The 24,558-nt window shown below is 42.1% G+C and overlaps 1 protein-coding gene across 1 annotated transcript in view; it reads right to left on the bottom strand.

Moving 5' to 3' along the window:
• LOC119654005 overlaps positions 1-16,406 on the bottom strand; it is a 62,284-nt gene extending 45,878 nt beyond the window's left edge. The window contains exons 1-4 of the mRNA XM_038059167.1: positions 16,255-16,406; positions 11,757-12,059; positions 11,331-11,703; positions 10,987-11,245 (exon numbers count right to left, since the gene is read on the bottom strand). Coding sequence (XP_037915095.1) covers positions 10,987-11,245; positions 11,331-11,703; positions 11,757-12,055 — 931 coding nt within the window. The 5' untranslated portion in view covers positions 12,056-12,059; positions 16,255-16,406. The remainder of the gene's footprint in view (positions 1-10,986; positions 11,246-11,330; positions 11,704-11,756; positions 12,060-16,254) is intronic.
• Between the last annotated feature and the right edge of the window lie 8,152 nt (positions 16,407-24,558).

The raw sequence follows: 24,558 nt of genomic DNA, 5'->3' as shown, positions 1-24,558 counted from the left end.
CTAAACTGATCTTTGTACTAAGTAAGAATTCATTTTATAATTTGCTGGGGTGGCACCTAGAATTGAGTTTATTACACACTACAGTGAGCATAACCATGCCGCTAGGGTATCTTCAATAGATGCACCCATTGTAATGAATATCGAACAGGACGATTCTACAAAGTAATTATGGATTCGCCGGTTGTTAGGTGAGGGCAGAGCTACGAAAATTAAAAACAAGTCGGGAAACCGGAAGCTGGACGCTTCTGGTATAAAAGGTTTTGTGTATTTCTTTTACAAAGCCATTTATCCCATGAGAACCTAGCACGTAATATATGCATATATTATGTGAGAATATCCACTTTCGGGTGATATTGACATTTAAAGTTTTGAATTTGCGAGGAAATGACAACTTTGACCTATTATAATTTTGTTAGTAATATTGCGATTTCCAACTTCGTAGGATATATGCTCTATATTATAGCCTACATTGTTGCATCGTGGTGCCAGGAGGAGCTTAAGGGGAGTTAAGTAGCCAATTCCTGAACATTATAGTAACATACCATTATTAACTTTATTAAAAAAAATTAAAATTAAGACCGGTTTCGGAAAGTACTAATCGAGACCTTTTATTTGATACCCCACATGATTATAGCCTATTTCAGCTTACAAAAACTGTTTCGCTCGAATCGTCTCACCATATAGTCAAAGCTCTTACTGTAAAAGACAATGATCTTGCCAGTCCTCATATATTCCTCGGAAACTTGGGTTCTTAGCAAGAAAAATTGCGAACTTTTGGTCGCATTCGAGAGAAGAATACTCCGAAGAATTTTTGGCCCCCTACATGAGGATGGACGATTCCGTAGCCTACATAACGACGAAATCTATGAGCGATACCATGACCGTTAGGTTGTGGATTAAATCCGGCTCAATAGGTTACGGTGGACGGGTCACTTAATCCGTATGGATGAGGATGATCCCACCCGGAAAGTCCATAAGGGTAATATCTATGGTAGAAAAAGAAGACGAGGCAGACTCTGCCTGAGATGGATCGATGGCGTAGGTCAGGACGCCAGATAGCTTTTAGAGATATCGAATTGGTGGATCTCGGCGCAAAACCGGGATGACTGGAGTTCGTTATTACGGCAGGCCTAAACCGGGTACCGGTTGTTGCGTCGTTGATGATGATGATGATGACTCATTTACAGCTGAGGCGATTGGTATCCGACGTCAAGTCACGATACAAATCCCACTGCCACCAATGAGATTTGAACCGCGGATGCCAACCCAGTGGTCTAACCACTGAGCTATCCGGACACCATTATTAACTTTATTTAAAAAAAATTAAAATTAACACCGGTTTGAGAAAGTACTAATCGAGACCTTTTATTTGATACCCCACATGATTATATTTGGTGAGAAAAAAATTACACCTCCACACCACACAGGATGACACTCACTCTATGCGTGAGCATTCACAGTTCCCAGTTTTCCACCGAATTTGGTGCTTGTGAGAGACAGACAGACCTGTAAGGAGTTGTCACATCTTCCATCAGGCGCGTCCTTTCTTGCGGATAAGGGAATGCTCGGCGGATGCGTATGAATATGTACTTGTATGCATTCGAAGATGTGCCTGCATGGGCATGTTTATGCTTAGGTCGGGTAGCTGGGAGAAAAACGCTCACCCGTGGATAAAAATGCCTATGAGAAGGTTACCCAGAATAATAAACCAATATGGACGAAGAGAAGGTGTATAAACTTACTATGAAGGGGCTCGGAACCCCAGTGCTGGCTGCTTTTGGCAGTGGGCAAGCAGGCTCCCGATCGTCGATACCCCCAACTTTGCCACCGTGGCATCTAATGCTACAAGCAGCTTAGACAAACAGGTGTTTAAACCGAACACAACGCTCCCTAGAACACCCGTAACAAACGCACAGAAGTATGTGCCTAAGGAAGAACGTTGGTCGTTAAAAGCCGCAGTGATACCAACCGCATCCGAGTGTAAAGAGTTAGGGGAGGCTCCTTAGTATCGAGAGCTGGATTCGTTTAGAAGAAACTCAACTATCATGAGACCACGCACAATATTCAAGGCGGAAAAGGACCTGGGCCGCAGAAATCCCATAGACGCCAGAAAATGTACGGAAAGAAGAATGAAGGCTTTGGAACAGAAGTCCGACCTGGAAGAGTCATCCTTCATTTTGCTTGAAGCGAAAATTGTAGAGTTGTCGGGAATCATCAAACATAAACGCAATGCGCACCTATCAGCAAGCATGGTGAGAGCTGTCAGGGTTCTATATAATAAATCGCCGGAAGATGAGAAAGATTTGAAGGAAAGCTCTAAAATTACTTCCTTGGACGGTGTCATGCAGGTGACCGCCAACCATATATCCGAGGATGGGCAGAGAAAAAAGAGAGTTCGGGAAAAAGAAGAAGAACATCCAGGAAATCAGCAGGTTCCCAAGAAACAAAAAGGCGTACCACCCGCTTTGAAGAAGGGGACCAAAACCTCGGTAGGCGATAATATAGTGCCCAAAATACCAACGGAGCCGATGTCTCAAAAGGTACACGACGGTCGGACTAAGATTAGACTGAAGAAGTCAAAAAAGAAGAAGGAGTGAATGAGGACCCGCCCCGAGGCAATCATCATTTCAAGCACCGGTAGTATATCATACTAAGAAGAGTGAAAGCTGACCTTGATCTGAAAGCTTTGGGGGGGGGGGGGCGGATGTAAGCAGGATCCCGAGGAACCAAAAGGGAGATTTCATGCTGGAACTGAAAAGGTCCGAAGAGAACAAATCCGAAGCCTTCCGCAACAAAATCCAAAATCAAAAATTTACTTGGGGAAAGTGCAGCCGTGCGTGCTCAAAAGCACGAGATCGCTATACAGTGCAAGGACCTAGATGAGGTCACTTCTAAGGTGGAAACCTACACTGCAGTTCAAGCTGCACGACCAGCAGGAGGCATCCATTGTAACCCTTAGAAAGGCGTATGGAGGTACACAGATGGCGACCATCCGGCTGCCAGCAGAAACAGTGCGCAAGTTACTGGATGTGGGGAAGGTCCGTATTGGATCGATAGTTTGTCACCTTAGAGAGCAAATCTCATTGAAAAGATACTTCAAGTGGCTCTCGTATGAACATCTAGTGAGGTTGATCGGTCTAACCGATGCAGACGTTGTGGAGAAACAGGTCACATTATTCGGGATAGTAACAAGGATCCCAAATGAATGTTGTGTGATGGAAAGGAGGGCCTGGACAGCGGGCATATTGCCGGAAGCGGTAAGTGTACCGAGTTAAAAAAGGCACCAAGTGCAATGAGAAAATAAGGTTGATCCAAATCAACCTCAATCACTGTAGGGTCGCTCAAAACATGCTCTCGCAGACCACCCCCGAATCAGCCTTGTGGTCATGCCGCGACCAAGCCATATAGGAATGTATGAGGCAGTCCGCAAGTGAGTTCTTATGGGCAGAAATAGACGGTATATACATCTATAGCTGCTATGCTCCTCCAAGCCTGACGTTGGCTGAATTTGAGGACACGTTGGGGAGATTGGTCTTGGATGCAAAAGGACGGAAACGAAAAGTCATCGCCGGTGTTTTCAATGCATGGGCACAGAATGGGGAGGTTCGCTGACGAATGCAAGAGGGCGTTGTCTCTTGGAGGCTTTCGCGCAATTAAATATCATATTGGCTAACGATCGTCAGGTTAATACTTACCGGAAAAGGGGTCTGGTTCGGTTGTGGATCTGACTTTTCTTAATCCTTCACTAGTTCGCTGTATGTCCTGGAATGTCAGTGTCACAGTGATTACCGGGCAATAGTCTTTGACTTGAAGAGCAAGTCAAGAGGTTGGAAATCTGTTCGTCCAAGAATCAGGAAAGCGTCAGGTTGGTCCGTGAAAACAATTGGCAAGTAAGCACTTGTAAGTGTGCAGTTGGACCAGGGCACTATATCTGGTATACCTTCGGAAAGAGCCCTCCAAATCACGGAGTGTATCGCGAAGGCATACGATTCGTCAATACCGAGACACTGTACTTTCCACTGTAGAAGGCCCAACTGCTTGTGGAATAGTGAATGATCATCGGTCAGCCTGTCATCGAGCCAGACGAGCGGATCTGAGAGCAATGGGTACAATTGACCGGGAGGTGAAACTGGCTATACAACGAAGCAAGAGAGACTGCTTCAAGCAACTCCAAGCGGAGGCGGATATAGATCGCCTACAGGGTTGAGATGGAGAGATTTAAAGGTCAGGCAGTTCCGAAAATTACATATTCCGAACTCCTACTGAAAATTGTTCAGGGTTTGTTCCGTCAAGAGAGCACAAGCGGTACAGTCTACAGACATCTTTAGGTGTGACTGTAATACCCCCAGTAATGACGAAAGAAGTACTGGAGATTTGTGGTAGGTTCGAAGACAACAAAGCACCCTGTCTCGACGGCATACCAAACAAAGCGCTTAAGCTGGCCATTAAGTCGAGGACAGACATATTCGTAGAGTCGTGTAAAGCATGCTTGGCGGATGAGATCTTTCCTGAGACATGGAAAAAACAAAGGTTAGTGTTGTTGCCTAAACCTGGCAAACTTCCTGGTGAACCATCTTCCTACAGGCTTATATGTCTATTGGACATTATGGGGAAAATGTTGGAACAAATAATCTAATACATATTGCTCCCGGCTGTAGAAAATCTGGGAGGCTTATCAGACCGACAATTCGGCTTCCGTACGGCCAGATCAACGGTCCACGCCATCAAACTGGTCAATGACTTAGCTGAAAATGAGATGCACGGAAGGAGTGGCTCTGGCAAGTATAGTGCTGTGATTACACTTGACGGGCAAAATACGTTCAGCTCTGCCAGTTGGAACCTTATAATGAGGTCGTTGACGGCGATTGGTGTACCCAGTTACTTAGTTGCACTAGCCGACAGCTACTTAACAGATAGAAGGCTCTGGTACGACACAGACAATGGAACCAAAGAATACATTGTCTCCGCGGGTGCTTCACAGGGCTCTGTGCTGAGACCGTTATTGTAGAACATCATGTATAATGATGTCTTCACCGTGCCAGTTACAAGCGAGACCACAATAGGGGGTTACGCCGATGACATAGTGGTGATTGTTGTTGCAAAAGATCTGGCGGATCTGGAATTATATTCATCCGAAGCAATCATTGCTATAAAGAAGTGGCTGAAAGATGCAGGTCTTGCACTCGCGGAGGATAAAACAGAGGCGGTGTTTATCACGAAGCGGCGCAACGAAACCACTGCCCGTATTAGAATGGGGAAGCGTATCATCACTTCAAAGCCAGCAATTAAATACCTTGGAGTGATGATAGATGCGAGGCTGCACTTCAAGCAGCGCTTAAAAAATGTTTGCATCAAGGCGTCCAATGTTAGCATGGTCCTGGGAAGGATGTAACCAAATGTTGGGGATCCGCGATGCACTCATAGACTGCTTATAGCCAGAGTGGTGAGCTCTATACTGCTTTACGCAGCGCTAATTTGGTCAACTGCATTGCACACTGCACGCAATGTTTAAAAGATGAGCGCGGTGTATACAAAGTCCGCCCTAACAGTGTACTGTGGTTATAGAACCATCTCGGACGAAGCGGCCTATGTAGTAGCCGAAATGATGCCGATTGGCATTTTGGTCGATGAGATGGCATGTTGATCGACCCACAGATTGATTCCCAGCATCAAGGTGTGCGGGCATGGTGAGATAAACTACGAGTTCACGCAGTTTCTCACGGGACATGGCGGTTACCGTAACTGCCTCTACAGCTCACTCAACTGTGCCAGCTGCGACGGTATTCCAGAGGACCCGGAGCTTGTTTTTTTGCATTGTCCTAGATTCGCTGCACCAGAAAATATAATTGAAAAATTGCTTGCATGCAGAAGAGCTGGAATGCAGTGAACGACATGGTAGGGTGGATTCAGTGCAGATTTAGCGAGGCAGAGGAGACGAAAAAGGGGCGGTTGCGAATGCAATCGCGATGGGCGAAGGGAGAGGCTAAGGTTTTTTGTACACTAAACATTAAAAGATAACAGTTCACTTAGGTCAACGACGGATTACGTATAAATCTTGTTAAGTGAATGCTGAGACTTCTGTCTTCAGACCCGAAATGATTACGTAAAAACCTGAAACTTCCGGACTCGCAGTTGCATAACACCTCGAGGATTCCTTAATTGGAACACATACTATCACCATAAATTCGTCTCACTTAATTGCATAGTGCATTAACAAAACCACTCTGTATAATTATTAGGGATCTCATCCCGAAAGGTCTGCAATACTTCTACTGCTCAATCCTAGCTGCCACTCTAATGACTGGGAGGCATTTTTATCCGCAGGTTCACTATGGTCATAACAGTAGGAAGACTACATCGCCCTTGCTTGCCGCAAGAGGCGACTAAAAGGGATAGAAATTTATGGACTAGCAAACTGCAAATTTTGAAACTTAATTGCTATCGAAACATCAACCACGCCTCGAATAGGGACTGACAATTACGACCATTGACTATCGAAAACGAACTATAATTAGTTTCTGGAATGTGCGAACGCTGCTCGACAACGGTAGCGAAGGTCCTCAGAATGCCCGCTTTTTTCAAATGGAGCCAGAATCCCAACGATATAAACTGGACATTCTGCACCTAAGCGAGATAAGATGGTGGCACACTAACGTCGTCACTCTGAAACTCGGATTGTTTCTGACGGCTTTCGCAAGATACGCTCTCTTGACCTGGGAGCCGGTTTCTGATAGACTTCTGATTGCAAGTTTCCGGTCCAGGTTAAGTAGCATCACAATTGCTATGCACCAACAAAGACTTCCGATACAGTGGAGAAGGATGCTTTCAAAGAGCAATTAAACATATTTCAAGGGAGGCTTTCTAAAGGTGACATTATGATCGTGACGAGTGATCTGAATACTAAGGAAAACTCTGACAACACCTTGCTCGAACATATGATGGATAAACACGGTATAGCCCCTTCGTTATTTTCGGCATATTGTTCGAGCACAGAGCCTGCCATAAGCTCCTTTGAGTTTCAACTGACCAACGCCGTACCAGCAATCAGATCGACCACTTGCGATCAGCAGTAAATTTGAGAGTTGATTTCTGGACGTGGGTAACAAGAGAGGCGATATCATCGGCCTCAAAAGGGATCAGCATCTGATGGTCGTTTATATGTTGCGTCCGCTACTTCCAGTAGGGCTACAGAGCTGCGACCCCTCAGTTCAACATCGACCGCTTATATGAACGAACTGTCGCTCGAAAGTGAGAGAGCTATCTTGCTTATCAGACGAAAGATATACTGAGAAATCCGAGAAGCATTGGGCTGCCATCAAAAACGCTTTTTCTCGGGTGTTTTGTAAGTCATCGGCAACGTTTCGAAGGTGTGCGCCGTTACAAAAGGCAATTTATTATTGTGCTGTTCGTGAGGAGGAGGACGAAACCTATATACAGGTCCTGGGACAGTATCCGGCACTTGTGCAAAGTAGGTTGAGGCATCTGGGAGAACACTTACTACCAGATGCAAGGCTGAAAGATCTTGAAGTAGGGAACATACTTAAGTTCCTAACGGTTATAGGCCTGCTTGAGATACTATGATCAATAGGTACACTATAACCAGTAAAATGGGCACAATAGTTCTTCAAGGACGCGGTGCGACTTTCCCTTAACAGAATGAATAATAATTGTGGTGTTCAGGGAAGCAGGCGATGCTACAAAATCCTATGATTTGTAAATTTGTGTAAGTGAATACCGCATCACAAAAGACCTTGCATGTGGTCGCAGATATTTCGTTGGCCCTGTCCGGCGAGTTAACGATCGACTTTTCATCCACGATAATAAGAAAAGAGGTGGAAAGAACACTTCACCTCGTATGACTTGCGATTTCGTCTAGGGTAGAGGCAACTCATCATGCTGCCTCACCTCTACCCAGGGAGCAATATGATCGAAGTGGTTACAAGTTGGCATTTGCTCCCTTATATTAATTCAAAAACATGTGATGTGTATGAATTATAGTGAAGACAATTATAATTCACGTGTATGAATCTGGGTTCCAAATCCTCCTGCACTGACGACATCAAGACCCTCGCTACACATCCATCCATACGGTCGATTTCAAAAAAGTTTTCGATAGCATGAACAAGGAGTGTATTTGGCGTGCTCTATGAAGGAGAGGCATTCTGGAGAAACTGTTAACTATTATCAGAACGAAATATGATGGCACAAAATGTAACTTACTGCTCTGATGTAAAATGTCAGAGGGTTTCGAGGTCCAAAGCGAAGTTCGCCTGGGTTGCATCCTGCCAACGATATTATTTCTTCTTGTTATCGGAGACGTTCTTCATGCTGCTTCGTCCGGAGGGCGTGGAGGAATCCAATGAACTATGGCATCTTTCCTTAAATCCCTCAACTACACTAACCTTGGCCAAACAGCTCTGGGTCTGGAAAGATAGGCATGTATAGTTGGACTGAAGATAAACTCCAACAAAACCAAGGTTCTCAGTCCGACGGCTTATCACACTCTCTCCATCTGCATCGAACACGTCGATCAATTTGTATCTAGCACGCGTGGTTTTTGCCAACGATGGCACCGAACTGGATGTCGTCCGATGCATTAACTGGGCTAGACCCGCTTTCGGTGCCCTGTGTAAAATCTGAAAATGCAGTAATCTCAACACTAAAATCAAATTGAGACTGTTCTGCACTAGTTTTCTTTTTGTGTTTCTATATGGGAGAAGCACATGGAAAGTGAACCCCACTGCGTGGTATCATCGGAATATGCTGGTCTGATACTATCACAAAAGAAGAACTTGGTCGCATATAAGCCTGACACTCGTACGCATTGCGATTGGAAGGCGGTAGTGGAACGGGATAGGTCACGTATTAAGGGGGTCATCCTGTGTAAAGGCCGTTTTTTCCCTTTTTTGTATTTTTTTTTTTTTTTTTTGAAAAACTGAATGAAGATACCAAAGCAAATTTTTCACCATATATTTATTAATATCTTGAGCATACATAACAATTTTTTCGGACTGATAGTATTGCCGATTAATCTCAACACTAAAATCAAATTGAGACTGTTCTGCACTAGTTTTCTTTTTGTGTTTCTATATGGGAGAAGCACATGGAAAGTGAACCCCACTGCGTGGTATCATCGGAATATGCTGGTCTGATACTATCACAAAAGAAGAACTTGGTCGCATATAAGCCTGACACTCGTACGCATTGCGATTGGAAGGCGGTAGTGGAACGGGATAGGTCACGTATTAAGGGGGTCATCCTGTGTAAAGGCCGTTTTTTCCCTTTTTTGTATTTTTTTTTTTTTTTTTGAAAAACTGAATGAAGATACCAAAGCAAATTTTTCACCATATATTTATTAATATCTTGAGCATACATAACAATTTTTTCGGACTGATAGTATTGCCGATTGATGAAGTATATGGCAATCTACCCCCAAAATTAGAAACTAATTATTAACCATAAAATCTTTACTGACCATTAATCTGCTATAGCTAATCCATAAACCTTCCATTTCTTAAAAAAAAACACATGTAACGCCTTGGCTTCAATTCTCACTCTTTCTGAATGGGAATGGGAATGGGAATATCGAAAAATCATTTTCCCCAAATATTCTACACTATATCTAGATACAGTTGATGCCAACAAAAAACCATTCCTCGAATCCGACACACGGGATGACCCTCTTAAGGACGAACGACAATTGCATTGCGGGCTACGCCATGCAGTAGAATTCACTCCCCCAATGGGTCGCCCAATAGCACTTGCCACATAACAGTAAAGGAAGGCATGAGATTCCTGGGATTCTCAGGAAATCTGAGGGGAGAGCTGAAGCACATTGCAGATAACCGTGAACGATGATACATGGGTGAGATTGACGTGCTATACCCCACCAAGGGGTAAATGGCAACCAAATATATAATTATCAAGGGAGGACTCAATACCCCGAAGGCTGCTTGACTATCGCAGTACTTTATGATATGCCTGCTTTTCAATCGCTCATCAATCACTCAGGCTGCAACTCTTAACATCGCATATACATACTTCAGCTTGGAAGACCGTTGTATATTCCTCCAAGGAAAAGGCTAACCTTTCATTTTTAACCAAAAGGTAAAATCTTGCTCCAGAACGATGTTAAAGACCTCAGTATATCCCGACACGCATTCTTCTGGTTCGTTCCAGTTTTCTATGTGTTTGAGGCTACATTAATATCTCCTACAATACAGATGTATAAGCGAGAGCTAGAAGGTATTGCCAGAACTAGATTCAGTTGTTCTTATATGTATTTCGTTCAATCCTCTATGCACCCCGCGTCCGCTATTTCCCAATACAGCTAAACAAATTAGTCTATACATCCATGGGCAGCAAATTAATTATTGCATTTAAAGCTTCGCCGACATACAGTTCTTTGCAGTGACTCTAATTGACACTAAAAACTCTTTTAGTTCACCTCACTACGAATGCATAGGCAGACATTGTCTAATGATGGCATCTACATTACTACATAAGGCCTAAGTTCCTATGTCGAGACAAAATGTTTGCCTAAACAACCCGTAGGACATGAGAGCTCCTTTCATTTCAGCCTCTACATCACTGTTTCAAAGATGCTACTTATCTATCGTAATTTCCAGATATTTCATTTCAGTTCGGGCGAGTCGTCTAACGGCTCTCTCGCATCCATTGCACAATACATTGCACTTAAGGGCGGAACTCACGCTCTTTTATATTTCATAGGAAGTTCTTGAAAGGCGCACGATTACTTTGCTAGAAACTAAGTTCATGCTGGAACTTCTAATCAACAGTACCCATTGAGCCATCTGTAATCAGGCATGACAACAATTTTCCGTCGTAGCAAGAAAACTCCTTAACTCAATGTGGAGGGGAGGTGATTGTATAGATAGTGTGTATGTATGCAGGGGTCAATTTAAACTGATAATTAATTATGTCAAAACGAAAACACGATTTAGATCTGAATCATTTAATTCAATTAATCAACTTCTAATTTACGGAAAGTTCCATCAACACCAAATAATGCTTCAGGATTGAATTTCGAATCTGCTGGACGCAAGGCTTCATTAGTTCCATAAATGTTTTCTTCGACAAAATAGGCTTTGTTATCAGTAAATTGCTTCTCCATATCCGCAATCATTTGGCTAAATGAGCCATTTTCGCCACCATATTCCTTGGGAAGCATTTTTTGAGGTATATGCTCGTATAATGATTCGAAGTTTTTACCATGCACATACAACTAGAATAAAGAATTGGAAAGGTTTAGTGGAAATGACAAAAAAAAATAAATAATTGTAACTTATCTCAGTAAATTGGACACTTACACGACTCTTTTGTTTTTCATTCATAAATGTTTTGAAAATGTTGTAGACCGTCTCAAAAGTCGGTGGAACGTTGATGAAATGCGTCCCCTTGTGACGCAGTGTTGATCCTTCGCCTCCTAGTAAAGCCATTTTCTTCATAAACATAGCATCGAATTGCAAGAAATGTCCCATTGTCACATTGGATAAATCAATTATTTCGACAACTCCTGAAACTACCAAGTCATCATCATTTACAAGCCCAAGATCATGCACTATTGTCCCAGGACGAACACAATCATAGATTCTATGTTTTTCTGGATTGCTGACACCAGGACGAATCAAGCAAACTCTCGGCCCGCCTTCATAAAGAGGTTTGGGCAAAAAGAAGAACACTCTGTAATGCATTCCTTGTGATACTTGATAAAAACTAAATTGATTGACAATTACCCGAGTCTGACCAATTCTATTATACGTGGATCATCGGGAACCCTGTTCTTAAAGACTTCCGGTATTGCAGTTCGGATGGTATAGAACAAATCGATCTTTTTCTTTGCACGTTCCAAACTGTGTTTACTGGCCCTTACAAAGGTTAATAAAAATTGGTCGTCTAACCTAGCCTTGATATGAGGTTGCTTCTGTATCCATTCGCGAAGTATCCTCACATCCTCTTCGTTCCGTGCAGGATCTTCATTTAACTCTTCTTTTGCCTTTTTGGCTAATATTGGTGGCAATGGTCTAAACGGCATCTTCCTGTTGATTAGAAAATATAATGATGAATGAAAGTCCATTTGAAAACATCGATTGTTGAATATCTTCTGGTAACGGCAGAATAAGGATAGGAGAATACAACTTTGAGACCGTTGACAATTTCTCCTATCTAGGGTCAAAAATCACAACCGATAATAACTACGATGATGAAATCCGCGCACGGTTGTTGTCAGCCAACAGAGCCTATTTCAGCTTACAAAAACTGTTCCGCTCGAAACGTCTCACGATAGGGTCAAAGCTCTTACTGTACAAGACTATGATCTTGCCAGTCCTCATATATTCCTCGGAAACTTGGGTTCTTAGCAAGAAAAATTGCGAACTCTTGGCCGCGTTTGAGAGAAGAATTTTTGGCCCCCTACATGAGGATGGACGATTCCGTAGCCTACACAATGACGAAATCTATGAGCGATACCATGACCGTCCGGTTGTGGATAAAATCCGGCTCAATAGGTTACGGTGGGCGGGTCACTTAATTCGTATGGATGAGGATGATCCCGCCCGGAAAGTCTATAAGGGCAATATCTATGGTAGAAAAAGAAGACGAGGCAGACCCTGCCTAAGATGGAGCGATGGCGTGGGTCAGGACGCCAGACAGCGCTCAAAGGGATATCGAATTGGTGGACCTCGGCGCAAAACCGGGATGTCTGGAGTTCCTTATTAAGGCAGGCCTAGACCGGATATCGGTTGTTGCGCCGTTGATGATGATGATGAACGGCAGACATCCCGAAGTGGTCAATAAAATTGACCACATTTCCACCGACCAACTACGAAGTTCAAAATTTGTTGGTTAAATGAGGGCCAAGGAAACCAAAATCTTTTTTAGCAAAAGGGCTGCTGACATGGAGAAAAAAATAGGCGCATAACCCCCATTTTAGTATTTTGTTTATTATTTCTTATAAGTCGGTACCCCCAGTGACCAGGACAAAGGGTAAAATTTGTAAATATATGTAATTTAAACAAAATGTTAAATGACATTTTCCAAAGAACGTTTACAAGCTATTATGCAACCTGCAGTGAAAACAGATAACAGGATTCATCTGCAAATATCGACCGCGAAAGGACATATATCGTATAATTCAAACCCGATGCCAGACTTTCTCATGAAGCATTGAATATACTAGATAAAGAATTCATGGCTGTTATAACTACGATGAAATCGAAAGTGATTAAAATGTAGCATTCAGTTTTGCCGCTAATTAGTAGATCTTTAGAAAAACATTCAAAGGCAGTTAATATAAGGAATTAGCATTGCATAGTACCCTTCATTGGGGACTCGATGGCTCCAGTCGGAAGTTTATTAAGGACTTGACCGGATAACATGGCTTATGTAAATTGTAAGCAGCAGGAGCTGATCCGAATCCGTGAATTCCAGTAGCAGCAGTAACAGTCAGGCCAAACTAACCCTAGACATATCTAGCAAACAAAGTAGTAACATTCTCTCAATTTCTCAGGAAATATCAAGATCTCTGAGTCATAAAAGTGAAAATGGCGCTCCGAAACAACGGAATCACTGAGGACCAAATTTGACTATCTATGGCACTATACCTTGAAAATTGATCCTTACATTATAAGCTTAACCCTCCCCCTCCTGTCCCACGCTTCCTCCAGGGAACAGGATAACGCCGTCAAGAAAAAGATACTCGATGCCTATTGAGAATGCGTTCTACTGTGGCGGAGCGAACGTATACAATTTATGAATAGTGTTGGCCGTGACATCGAGAAAGAATTTTTGACAGCGAAAATTGTTGTTCGTTGTTTGGTTTTGATACCTTCGTAGGTTTGCGCATCAAGCCACGAAATATACTAGCCCATGCACTTTTCTCGCGAATCCAAGAAAACTGAATTCGCTGATGTACGCGGCGACGTTTACTCGAAGTGCAGAGTTTTGTCATTCCCTTAACAGGATGCATTCCTAGCCATATTTATCAATGTCTCAGAAATCGCATGTCAAAGAACTACTCCAACAGGCCAGCAAGTTCAAGCTTAGAGTTCTAGCAGCCAGGAAACGAATTTGAATAGTTGTGAGAAAACCAACATGAAGTCGCACACAATCATGAAATGTGGAAAGCTATAGAGACCTAAACCCCAATTGAAGAAAAAGAGCAATTTTACGACAGCCTAGAAAGAAGTTATATAATCTTGTCTCCTAATGACGTCAAAATATTGCTCGGTGATTTCAACGCCAAGATTGGGAACGAGGAGACAATGAATAGCGTTTTGCGGCCATGGAGGCGAAGATGTTGCGTTGAACTAGTGGCGCGACCAGCCTTGATCAAATGAGGATATCCGTGATTGAAATGTAATTCGTACTAACGGGAATTCATTCGCCAAGATTGGTCTGAACACTGAAGTCGATGGTAAGCGATCAAAATCCCGGCTGAAACAACGGTGGTTTGATACGCTGGATGGTGATTTCAAGACTTCACGACTACATCTAGATCAAGCCTTTAATAATATAAAATGGCGCCACCGACCACGACGAGCCGACCCCGCTTGTGAATGGGACAAAGGCTAAAGAAAAAGAAGGAACAAGGAGACCCATCGAGGAACGACTGGGGGCATAATCTCCATAATATGTCAAATGACAACAGCCAACTCCTCATTGACTGTGCAAATAGTAGAAATTTAATCATAAAAGACCACACATTCGTATTCAAAAAAGGACGTCGGATTATCTTCACGTTTTCGTCACGAAAAGATGATTATCCAGCTAGCCTAGTATTATTAAAAGGCCAAAGAAAAAAAACAATTTTTATGAATGTTTTTTCTCAGCTCCTTTATTATTTTATCCCATCAAGTCCAAGTTATAATTTATATAGTACCTGCTTGGAATGAGGGTAACACCACCACTCTACCCAAATCATGAAGGCATCGATATTATCGAAAAAAGTTAAAGAAGATGATATCAAAATGGACGCTAACTTTGATATTTTGTCGTTGCTTAATGAGAAATAATGGACCGTGCCGATGTTCAAAGGTGTCTCATTCATTTGGTAACCTGCACTAACAAAAAGTTTTGGAATCCGCTTTGAAATAGCTCGGGAATCACTAGCCTCAGCGACCATCTGATTCTGATGAGGAGAAGTTATCCATTCAGAGCTTCCCTGCATTTAAGGGACCTAGACCCACGATTGTCGCGGACAAATTGATCCGTTAACTATATGGCTGCGGGTCGCGCGAACGTAATTAACCCACGAGTCGATTTGTCCGGTTCGACCATAGGGTCAGATAAAAGCAGCATTGTGTATCAGCGCCCTAACGCTGAAATTCACTGTCAAAAACATTGGGCCTGTTCTATTCAAAATTCTAGCAAAGGATTACACAAGCGAGCATTGTTTCCTTTGTTCCATCCAACGTAGCAGCCAGCATGCAGCACTGTACGTATTTCATCGCTTTGCATTCCCAGATTCGACGTGACCAACTCAGTGGAAAAAACATTGAATGAAGCGGGCATTAAAAAAAATTAGAAATTTCCAGAATTCTTCGGAAAAAGCCAAATATCTAAAACGCCTGACAAACATAGGAAATATTCTTAAAGATGCGCCGCATCAAACAATGGAGCCACTTCAAGGAATGCAAGTTATTTCCAATGCTTTTGTTTTTTTATAGTTAAGTAAAATAACCTGTATCTCGGAAATTTATGCTTGACTAATTCCAAACCAAGATAACTTTGAATGTAAGCATTTTCGAAGTGCACATATTACCGTATCAATAAGATCCTTATCTAAATTAATTTGGCCTGATAATGTAAGGCTATCAGAACATTTACTCATATATCACTATTTTATCAGTAACAAATCTTGCTCCCCAACTTTAAGCCCACTTATTTCAATTATTTTTTTAGACTGTGTAAATTATGAAATACCGCAATATAAAAATACACGATGAGGTATAAGAAATATGTGCTCTGGCAACGCACACTACTTCAAGGATATAGTCAAATTCACATTTGAAGTCCTAAAGAAGTACAACGCGGGATATCTCTTCCTTCTTTTATTAAATTGCTTTTGAGAAAAGAAATCTATTTTCACAGCAACACTGTTTCGAAATGGACTCGTTTATTTACCACAAATAAAGTATCTAGATATGACGACGGTTTGTCAGGTATCTATTGTCACTAACCATCTGTAACCGGCACTACCAAAGTCTGCTTAGAAAAGCCACGAGTTATTCTTACCGCAATTTTAGAGCTGCTGTACTGGTACACTTACAACGGTAGCGAAAGTTCAACTAAAAAGATGAATTGCCACAATTTCATAAGTGGACACCATAAATTATGAAAAAAGAAAATACAGAAATAAATCGATTAGATAAATATATCAAAAAATCCAAGAGTTTATTTCTCTGTTCTCCCTTCAAATAATCTTATCAAAACGACCATTGACCGGCTTTGTGGCTTTCTGTTCAATAGTAACAGATGCAACTAGCCCGACTTTTGATATTGATGCACATTAGGTGCAAATTATCGCACATTGATAAAGATAATATTGGTGAAATGAAAAAAAAAGATATTAATAAAGAACGCGACAAATGAGGTGATCGAATGGTAATAAAGACCGAAGGACGATGCCGCCATATGGTATACGGTCGAATACAAACCTTGTGAGTAGCATCAATAAGTCGGCTCTCGAAGGTGTTGGAGCGGTAGTGACTTGCAAATATCTGAATATTTAAACATCAGACGGAGGATGGTGGAGGTAAGCCTCTTCCACCGAAAATAAACAAAAAACAATGTCCACTAATCTAGCATACCCGGACAATGACTTCTGCAAAAAAATTAAACCATACGTATGGATCTTGGTGTGTGCCATTTCCTTATAAAATGCATTACGAGAACTCCTTAAAGCAGTACCCCTTCCAAACTAAACTAAATTACTTGGTAATGAAGTTAATGAGTACGAATCCTATACTGTTATTATCAAGGGCGTGTCGCATTTCTCATAGAAAACACATTCAAACCAACCAGTGAAGAACCAGCAGAAATATAGTAGTTTTCGACCGTATTGGAGCGATGGGTGGAGTATTTTGATGAACTCTTCAATAATCAGAATATCGGTAAGTTGGTGATCCCGTCAGCTGAAGACGATGGGCAAATACTGCCGCCACCAAGCATGGAAGAAACAGTCCGTGCAATTTATCGGCTTGAAAATCATAAGACGCCAGGAGCCGATGGGATTACAGCCGAACTGGATAAATGTGGAGACGACCAACTGTGGTTCATCAACTTATGCTCAATGTATGGACAGCGCATCAATCCTTGATGGCTGGTAACGATGTATTATCTGTCCCATATATAAAAAGGGTGGTCAAAGGGTAGTATAGGTCCCAGGGCAAAACGTGGATTGGTGCCCACGATCGAGCATAAAACCTGGGAAACACCTGCTGAACCAACACCAGCTCTACTACCAAACCCTATCTCCACCTCCATGTGGTGACCGCCGGGAGCTTTTCTTAACGAAAAGTTGCAGGCGGAGATGAATAAAGGCGAGTCTCCCACGCCTAAAAACGGGACAACCCTACATAGAAAACCAACGTTACGAAGTCACAGAAGAAGCCTCGGACAGGACGACGAACCCGGCAACGATAACGAAAAAACGATTTGGGCATTTTCTCATGGAACGTGCTCTCCCTGTACAGAGATAGAGCTGCCAAGCAACTAGCCTATAATAATAATAATCGTTGGCGCAACAATCCATATTGGATCAGGGCCTTGAAGTGTGTTAGAGCACTTCATTCAAGACCGTAACGGTACACTACGGGATTATAGTACCCTGTAGGAGGCAATGTGGTCAGTATTGCGCTCGCCCGAGATTATTACCCTGATTTGACTCAGGTACTCATTCACAGCTGACGTCAAATCATGATCCAAATTCCACTGCCACCAGTGAGATTTGAACCGCGACCTTCCGTACGACAGCCTTGTGCTCGAACCACTCAGCTATCTGGACACTAGCCTATACCCTGGCCCAATATAGGGCTGATGTAACAGCGTTGCAAGAAATGCGTTGGATAGGGATCGTTCCCTGGAAAAGAGTCAATACACCATATATTATAATGGCCATCCAATATATCACGTACTCGGAGTAGGTTTCTTAGTCAGCCAAAAAATGAAACCTGCCGTTATCGGCTTTGAAAATATAAGCGAATGGCTATGTACTCTGCGTTTGCGAGGCAAATTTAGAAATATAAGCCTCAGCCAGAGAAGGATACCTTCTACGAGACAGTAGAACGAACCCTCGAAGCCTGTCCCAGGTATGACACCAAAATACAAATATAGACTCGGACCACTATCTCGTTGGCATGGTGCTCCGAGCTTGAATATCATCGCCGCCCAGAATCTTCACAATCACCTGAAAAACGTTATCATAAATACGGCCACAAACATACTTGACCCCAGTCGCAAAAGGAGTCGGAACCGTTGGTTTGACAATGAATGTAAGCTAGCAACGAAACGGAAGAATGCGGGCACGTGCGGAGACTTATCACGAATTCGGGCGAACGAAGAAGCGACTTTACAGACTGACAAGGAAGCCTGGGAGAACCGCACCAGGCGCGGGAGTTTTTCCAACAAGTAAACAGGATGAATCCTTATACACCTCGATGCTCATCCTGCCGAGACAAAGAGGGAAATCTGATTTCCGACAGAATGGGCATATTGGAGCGATGGGTTGAGTACTTTGATGAACTGCTGAACAACCAGAACATCGGGGAGTTGGAGGTCCCGCCAGCTGAAGACGACGGACAAATACTACCACCACCAAGTATAAATGAAAGAATCCGTGCAATTCATCGGCTTAAAAATCATATGTCGTCAGGAGCCGATGGAATTATAGTGACCATACATAAAAAGGGAGATATCACGCGGTGCAGCAATTATGGAGGTGTCACGTTGCTGAGTACCATCTATAAGATATTCTCCGCTATCTTACTAGGTGGGATAGCCCCATACGCCCAAAACATCATTGGCCCATGCCAAAAAGGCTTCACTCCGGGCAAATCAACAACAAATCAGATTTTCTCTGTGCGGCCAACGATGGAAAAACTGTTGGAATATGGACATCAGTTATACCATTTTTCATCGACTTTGAAATCGCCTATGATAGCATAACCAGGGTAAAATTGAACACGGCCATTAGACGACGAAATTAATAAGACTGACTAGGCTGACCCTGAACAATGTATGAGGCCAGATAAAAGCAGCAGTTTCACTCTTGAGACCATTCGAAATCAACAACGGTCTACCACAAGGGGATGCCCTATCATGCGTCCTTTTTACCTTGGCTCTGGAAAAAGTGATCTGTGATGCTGAGGTAAATGCGAGCTGTACAATCCTCTTTAAGTCCACCCAACTACTGACCTATGCTGACGATATCGACATCATGGAGAGAACGACCCGAGAAGTGCAAACTGCCTTCATCCAGATCGAGTAGCCGGCGCAAGATCTCGGGCTGCACATCAGTGAAGGCACGATAAAAAACGAAACGTCAGTACCAAAAACCAACCAACCAACGACGTCAAGCGGCACTGATCAAACGGGAAGAATAAACATACGAGACTACAACTTTGAGGCCGTTGATAATATCTCCTATTTAGAGTTGAAAATCACAATCGGTAACAGCTACGACGATGAAATCCGCGCATGGTTGTTTGCTGCCAACAGAGCCTATTTCAGCTTACAAAAACTATCGCACAGAGGTAAAATTTATAAAACTGAATATACCGACCCTGACCAATGTACGAGGCCAAATAAAAGCACCAGGATCACTCTCGAGACCAACAAGAGTCTGAGACAAAGGGATGCCCTATCATGCACCCTCCTCTATAAATCTACCTAACTACTAGCCTTTCCTGATAATAGTGGCATTATGGGAAGAGCAAGCCGAGATGTACAATCTCCCTTCGCTCAGATTGAACAGGCGACGCGAGATCTAGGGATGCGCATTAATGAAGACAAGACGAAGTACATGGTGGCAGCCTTAGCATCAAAAACAAAAGAAGCAACAGCATCAAGTAAGAAAACTAAAGATAGGAGAGTTTCTCTCATCTAGAACCGAAAATCATAATCTATTAGAGTATGACCGCATCTACGCTACACGTCGCGACGTCGTCACAAGCTGTACTGCATGTGAAATATTCTTTATATGTTCGTTTTGAGAATGAGCCGCTACGGTCACGCTGCTCCCAGGGCAGAGGTGAGGCAGCGTCTGACGATTTGCCTCTGCCCTGGTAAGAAACCGTAAAGCCGTCGTCGCTTGACTTTTTTTTAAAAAAATATTCTTTATATGGTTTCGAACGCAACAATGCACATTTGAGCTACGCTGAGCAACGGACGTTAATATTCCTTCCAGAGGATATTTCATAACGTTATGTACGTGTAATCGTACCTTAACAGCTACGACGAAATCCGTATACGATTGTTGGCTGCCGACAGAGCTTATTTCAACCTACAAAAACTTTTCCACTCGAAACTTCTCATTATAGGTTCAAAGCTCTTACTGTACAAGGCATTGATCTTGGCAGTCCCCCCTTGCCAGTATTCTCCGGAGACCTAGGTTCTTAGCAAGAAAAATTGCGAACTCTTGGCCGCGTTTGAGGGAAGAATCCTACGACGAATTTTTGACCCCCTTTGTGAGTATGGACGTTAATCGCCATTCCAAGAAAGATGCGGCTATTGAATGTGAATTTTATACTCGAATGGATAATATAATAGTCGTGAATAATAACCCTTCAATAAAGCTATAATGAGAAAGTTCAAGGTTAAAATTGCAAAAATTCGTTTCACAAGGGCATAATCAAAGGGCACAGCCTATTTAAAAAAACCGCAATGGTCAAAAGCTTTTTGGGTTCATATGCACTTGCGGTTACCGCCTAGGCGACAGTATATCTAATAGGCAGTACACGCAATAAAATGCTCCGACTTGCAAATGTATTGCGAAAGCCTATCCGTACACGCGACACGCGCCAAAGAAGGACAAAGCATATTCTTCGTCAAATCGAATTGGTAAGAGAGAGATGAAAAGAACATGTCAGTCATATTTGACTGAACAAAAAATTATGTGTCATGGCCTCTATCAAATTTGTTTATTTGAATCGAAAAAAGGGAAATTTCTGAATGGAAAAGAGCATTTGAATGGCATCCATCTTGCGTAGTCTCAAGCAAACTCTATTTGGAAACTGCCGATCCGATAGTTTCATTCATGAAATGCGTCCCCTCCAGAATTTCATTCCAAAAGTTGAAAATTTAAAGTGTACGTTTCATTGTTTACTTCAGTGTAAATAAAAAGTAAACAAAGGTAATACAACGAAACGTGAGTTTTGAGAGGCAGTGGAAGCGGGAAATTTATTTGAAAAGGTTTAGTTTATCTCGAAGTAATTGGGCATTTATTGAAAAATTAACGGAAATGGATCTAATGGCTGAAATTGTAGATGCAGATATGCATCATTTTTATATGTTCGCCATTCCAAGTTGAGTGATGGCGATAGTAGGAAAAAGAATCCAACGATGCAGTGAGAAAAACTTTTCATAAGAACAATAAGAGCAAGGTTATTATTATTGTGTTCCAATCATTTTAATTCGATACACCAAAACAAATTAAAACAAAAAATCAGTACCAAGTTCAAAATTTGTAGCTGTTAATCTATTCTGCTAGTATCAATAATCATGGTCAGTAAAATAAAAAAAAAACTTTCATATATAACGTCTATATCCGTCAACTTGTCAATAAAGTGTTTATTGCCAGTAATGAGGTATAAAGCCAATCGAAGACTGAATGAAGGTCAGTTATCCTTTTACTAAATTTATAATCGATATGCCGAATATAAATGGATAACAATTTAAGATAGTTTGCAGTTTATAGAATTATTATACTATTAATTATTTAATTAATTTACTATACACTTCATTTCGTTAAAAATGCCAAACGGTCCAAATTACTATCAATTTGACACCGGATTGACGCCAACATTTTGACGATACCTACCCGTCTGATAATATCATATAATTCGTTCGACCAGCTTTTGCTATTCTGGCACTAATGCAATGCTCACCCATATGGCCAAAAGTAGTTTCACGTATTCACTTATATATAGACAAAAACGTGCCAAACTCACCAACCCATTGGCAAGTCCGGGAAGCATGTCAAACACAGCTGATCCGATTTTCGTTTTAACTCGCTCATGCCCAAGGGCAGAGCAATTTTAATTCGTGCGTACTCACACTGATTTCCCTTTTTTGAGGGGCAAAGGAGAGTATGGTTGTTGTATAGTATCTACCTGCGGCTTAGACGTCTAGCTGCGCGGGCACCGTCTGGAACTCGGTAGTCGCCACTACTGTCAACGATAAACGGTTGAGTTTGGAAGGGTCTTACCTTTGCCCCCAGCTGCCCGGCTGATGTAATCATAGTAGGCCCGTTCGCCTCCTTCTTTACCTCTCTAAAAGAAGTCGAACTTGCAATCACCCGGCCCAACAATAAAAAATCTTCGGGCCCCGACGACATCGCTAACTTTTTCCTGCGGAAATGTGCGCCTACCATCTTCTTCATCAACTGCCTGAACAACGGACACTTCCCCGTATCATGGAAATCAGCCCTCTTTATACCTATCCCTAAGAAGGGGTGCTCGGGCGATCTCAAAGGCCTATCTTTCTTCTTCCCAACATTGGAAAAATCTTCGGACGTATCCTACTAAGTCATCTCAATAGATACTACTCCCCTATCATTCCACTTAATCAATTCGTCTTTGAAAACCTCAGATCCACCGATCAGGCAATCCTGTATCTGCAAGACCATACCCTCAATCACCTGGAAAATAGGCATTGCACCGTAGCCTGCGCCTTAGACCTCGAAAATTCATTTGATTCAGTTTGTAAACTAAATTCAGTACAATTTCGCTAAGTGCAATGCCCCGTCAGGGCTGGCTCTCCTCTTGGACAGTAATTTTTCTCTCAGCCATCACGCTTCTTCTCCCTCCTTGATACCCTCCTTTTATCAAAACTCCTCCCCGGACTTTCACAGAGACTAATTGCGTAGGACCAATGTTCCGACAGTCAACCCCCTCGCAGGTGTAAATCACCTTTCATTATTTTTCATTACCTAGTCTAGATTAAGTCAATCAACATTAATTAGCCTGTACAATATCTAATATCTCTAAGCATTAACTTCTCCCCTAAATTAAGATCCCTCCTTCTACCAATTAGGCTCCACAGTACATTCACCGCAATCCTACAGTCCTCTTCATCCCTCCCGCCTTTGGTCACTGCCCTTGTACAGGTCCTAATCGACGAAAAGGTAGCCCTTTCTCAGTTTGCTATCAACATCGAGAAAGGACTGCGCTTTACTCCAAATCCGTCGCTCAATCTTGTCCACCGGTGCCTGAAAACACAAGTTATAAATTATTCTTAGGTTGAAGCATATGCTATGTCAAATGAACATTGACGTTCACCACATTTTCACTTTATACCATGTAACTGGCTAGGCCGAATATTTCCGTAGATTAGCGTTACATACTTAATTAATCACGTTCGAGCTTTTAAGCTATTATTTTTTTTACCGCACATGTATTTCTTTTCTTTGCTCAATAAATAAATCTGAAAACTGTATTGCCGTAACTGTCCCACTTTTTAATTGGTTGACTGTATGTTCCATAAATAATAATAATAATCGTTGGCGCAACAATTTAATTAGATCATGGCCTTGAAGTGTGTTAGAGCACTTCCTTCAAAACCGTAACGGTACACTACAGGTTTACAGTACTTTGTAGGAGTCAATGTGATCAGCATTGCGCTCGTCCGAGATTATTACCTCGATTTGACTCAGGTACTCATTCACAGCTGAGCCGACTGGTATCCGACGTCAAATCACGATACAAATTCCACTGCCACCAGTGAGATTTGAACCGCGACCTTCCGTACGACAGCCTTGTGCTCTAACTACTCGTCTATCCGGACACAGTATTGTCAAAAATTATCGAACAACTGGAAAAAGTCTCTGATAACATACTTGACAAATGCTGGAAATATGATATGGACATGCAATAACTGCTTCTAGATTTTTATTCAACCGACAGTGGTTGATACAGTGCGGAGCAAAATTTTTCGACACCCCACTTTTTTAGTTGAAATAATATTCATCTTTTTTGACCAGATGAATGCACATCTTAACGTAATAAATATAAAGTAGTAATTTTAAATTAAAAGGAGAAAAAAAGCTGAATGTAACAATAAATGGAAAGCTAAGAACTTTTTTTTAATGGAATATAACAGTGCATAAATTTTGGGGGAAAAATTTTAATTCATTAAGAAATTTAACAAAATATTCATTATTGCCAATTGCCTAATTTTTGAGATTTTCATGACTTTCGGCTATCAAGTTTTTGATACCTTCTGAATGGCTTTCAATGTTTTTCTATATCTTTAATATGTTGAAGATTGATTTCTAGATATTTTCAATTGAATCCATGTCCGGACTTCTAGTTGGCCAGGTCC

Source organism: Hermetia illucens, chromosome 4 (assembly GCF_905115235.1).
Source record: "Hermetia illucens chromosome 4, iHerIll2.2.curated.20191125, whole genome shotgun sequence".
NCBI lineage: Eukaryota > Metazoa > Arthropoda > Insecta > Diptera > Stratiomyidae > Hermetia > Hermetia illucens.
Note: the sequence above shows the minus strand (reverse complement) of the source record. Positions and strands in the feature narration are given on the sequence as shown.